This window comes from Ursus maritimus, unplaced genomic scaffold, assembly GCF_017311325.1.
Source record: "Ursus maritimus isolate PB19 unplaced genomic scaffold, ASM1731132v1 scaffold_23, whole genome shotgun sequence".
Taxonomy (NCBI): Eukaryota; Metazoa; Chordata; class Mammalia; order Carnivora; family Ursidae; genus Ursus; species Ursus maritimus.
The window spans coordinates 33,332,833-33,335,060 of NW_024424786.1; the positions used below are offsets into that span (position 1 = coordinate 33,332,833).

General features: G+C 37.2%; 1 protein-coding gene across 1 annotated transcript; it reads left to right on the top strand.

Annotated features, from left to right (window-relative positions):
* The first annotated feature begins 1,286 nt into the window (after positions 1-1,286).
* Positions 1,287-2,228, top strand: LOC103666222 (olfactory receptor 8K3-like). Its single transcript, XM_008694238.1, has one exon. It carries the CDS (start codon positions 1,287-1,289, stop codon positions 2,226-2,228), a length of 942 nt encoding a protein of 313 aa, XP_008692460.1.

A 2,228-nucleotide genomic window follows, 5' to 3' on the forward strand; every position in this document is an offset into this window, starting at 1 on the left:
AACTGTCTGAAAGAGAAAGGAGTGGAAAAGTAGAGGTAGATACATTTCAATCTTTAAATAAAATATGTTAACACAAAACATTTCAGGCTTACTTGATGGAAGATGAAATAAAGGTGTCAGAATAGTATTCAAATCAAAATATGGTAAATGTACTCCATTTCTCTCCATGCCATGCCCAGTTTGCTTTCTCTGGATCAAATAATCATTTGTCCTGTCCATGTACATTTAAACAGATAAAATTTGAGAACTTTAAATCATGCCATATCTATTTCCCCTTGTTCCCTATTACTTTGTCTTTCATTCATGTAGTTCATGCAATGTTATTTGCCAGCCTCTAAGACATTTGAGAGTGCAGCCCCTACATTGGAGTGATATCTCTCTTTTTTGGATAAGTGTATTTATAGCAGTTTACTGGATGATTTCAGGTGATGCATTAACAAATACATTCTAATAATTTGTACTTGTCTTAAGATGTGCTAAAAAATATAACTACACTGTTAAACTCGTCATTTCAGAAATACTAGTGCTAAGGTCAAAGCAAATGTGGGAATGTTAGCTATATTCTCCTTTTTTTATATTAATAACGTATATGCAGGCCTTACTTTCTGTGCAACATAACAAAAATCAGAAACTTAAAAAAACCACATGCAAGTGCTAAATATTCAGATACACTATTCTAGAGAAAATACAATTTATTTATGTGCATTAAAGTGGGCATTTTAAGGATTTTGCCGGGTAGCTACATTGTTGTCTAACACCATAAAAATCATTAAACAATATTTAAAACTCATAAAAGCATAGTGGAATGAGAACACAATTTAATAAATCAAATGGGTAATGGAATGGGAATATCACTGGATATGCAGAGTTCTAATGAGAAATGTCAATCAAAGTCTATTCATGGTTTACTTGGAGGTTGGGACAAAAGTGGCAAAGGCAAAAAGCAGAGGGTTATGACGTTTATTATAATTCTTTCTAAAGTATGATATATTTGACCAATTATAAGTATTTTAAGTGAAAAGCATTTTAAAAAATATCAAAATTCCCAGCCAGCATCTGGCACAAAAAATAAAATGGCTACCATATACCTTAGGTTGTGACACTTTTTAAATTTGGTTCCAGGTTCAGCGATGGAGGTGGGTCTTTTTTTAAATTTACTTATCTAAAAATTAGATTTCTTTTACCCATAATGGCTTTGCCTTCTAAAATGTCGACAGATGTTTTTTCCTGAAATCCAATGACTCTTGTGATGGTTGTTCCCACAGCAATTTTCCTTAACGGCCTGGATGAATGAACAAAATCTAACAATGCTAACAGAGTTCATCCTAATGGGACTCACAGACCGTCCTGAGCTTCAGGCTCCCTTCTTCGGGCTCTTCCTCATCATCTACACAGTCTCAGTGGTGGGCAACCTGGGCGTGATCATCCTCACCAAGGTGGACTCCAGGCTTCAAACACCCATGTACTTCTTCCTCAGACACCTGGCTTTCATTGATCTTGGTTATTCAACAGCTGTGGGACCCAAAACGTTAGTAAATTTTGTAGCTAACCAAAACACAATCCCCTATAACTGGTGTGCTACACAGCTGGCTTTCTTCCTCTTGTTCATCATCAGTGAATTTTTCATTCTGTCGGCAATGGCCTATGACCGCTATGTGGCCATCTGTAACCCTCTGCTCTACATGATTGTTATGTCACAGAGGGTGTGCTGGGTGTTGGTAGCAGTCCCTTATGTCTACAGTGCTTTTCTCTCTGTGATAATCACCAAAAAGATGTTTATGTCATCCTTCTGTGGCCATAATGTCATTAGACATTTTTACTGTGACAGTCTTCCCTTATTAAATTTGCTGTGCTCAAGTTCACGTGACATTGAGTTGATCATACTGATCTTTTCAGCGTTTAATTTGGTTTCCTCCCTTGTGATAGTGCTTGTGTCCTACATCCTCATCCTAATGGCCATCCTCAGGATGAACTCTGCAGAGGGCAGGCACAAGACCTTCTCCACCTGTGGATCCCACCTGACAGTGGTCCTTGTATTATACACTACTCTAGTCTTCATGTATTTGCAACCCCAAACCAATCATTCCTTTGATACTGATAAAATTGTTTCTGTATTTTACACTTTGATTATCCCCATGCTGAATCCCATGATCTACAGCTTGAGGAACAAAGAGGTAAAAGGTGCCCTGCATAGAATATGGAAAAATTGGCACAAACTGTCTATGTAG

Excerpts from the sequence above, each read along its gene's own strand:
- LOC103666222 (XM_008694238.1), top strand. The coding sequence starts at position 1,287 with ATGAATGAACAAAATCTAACAATGCTAACAGAGTTCATCCTAATGGGA.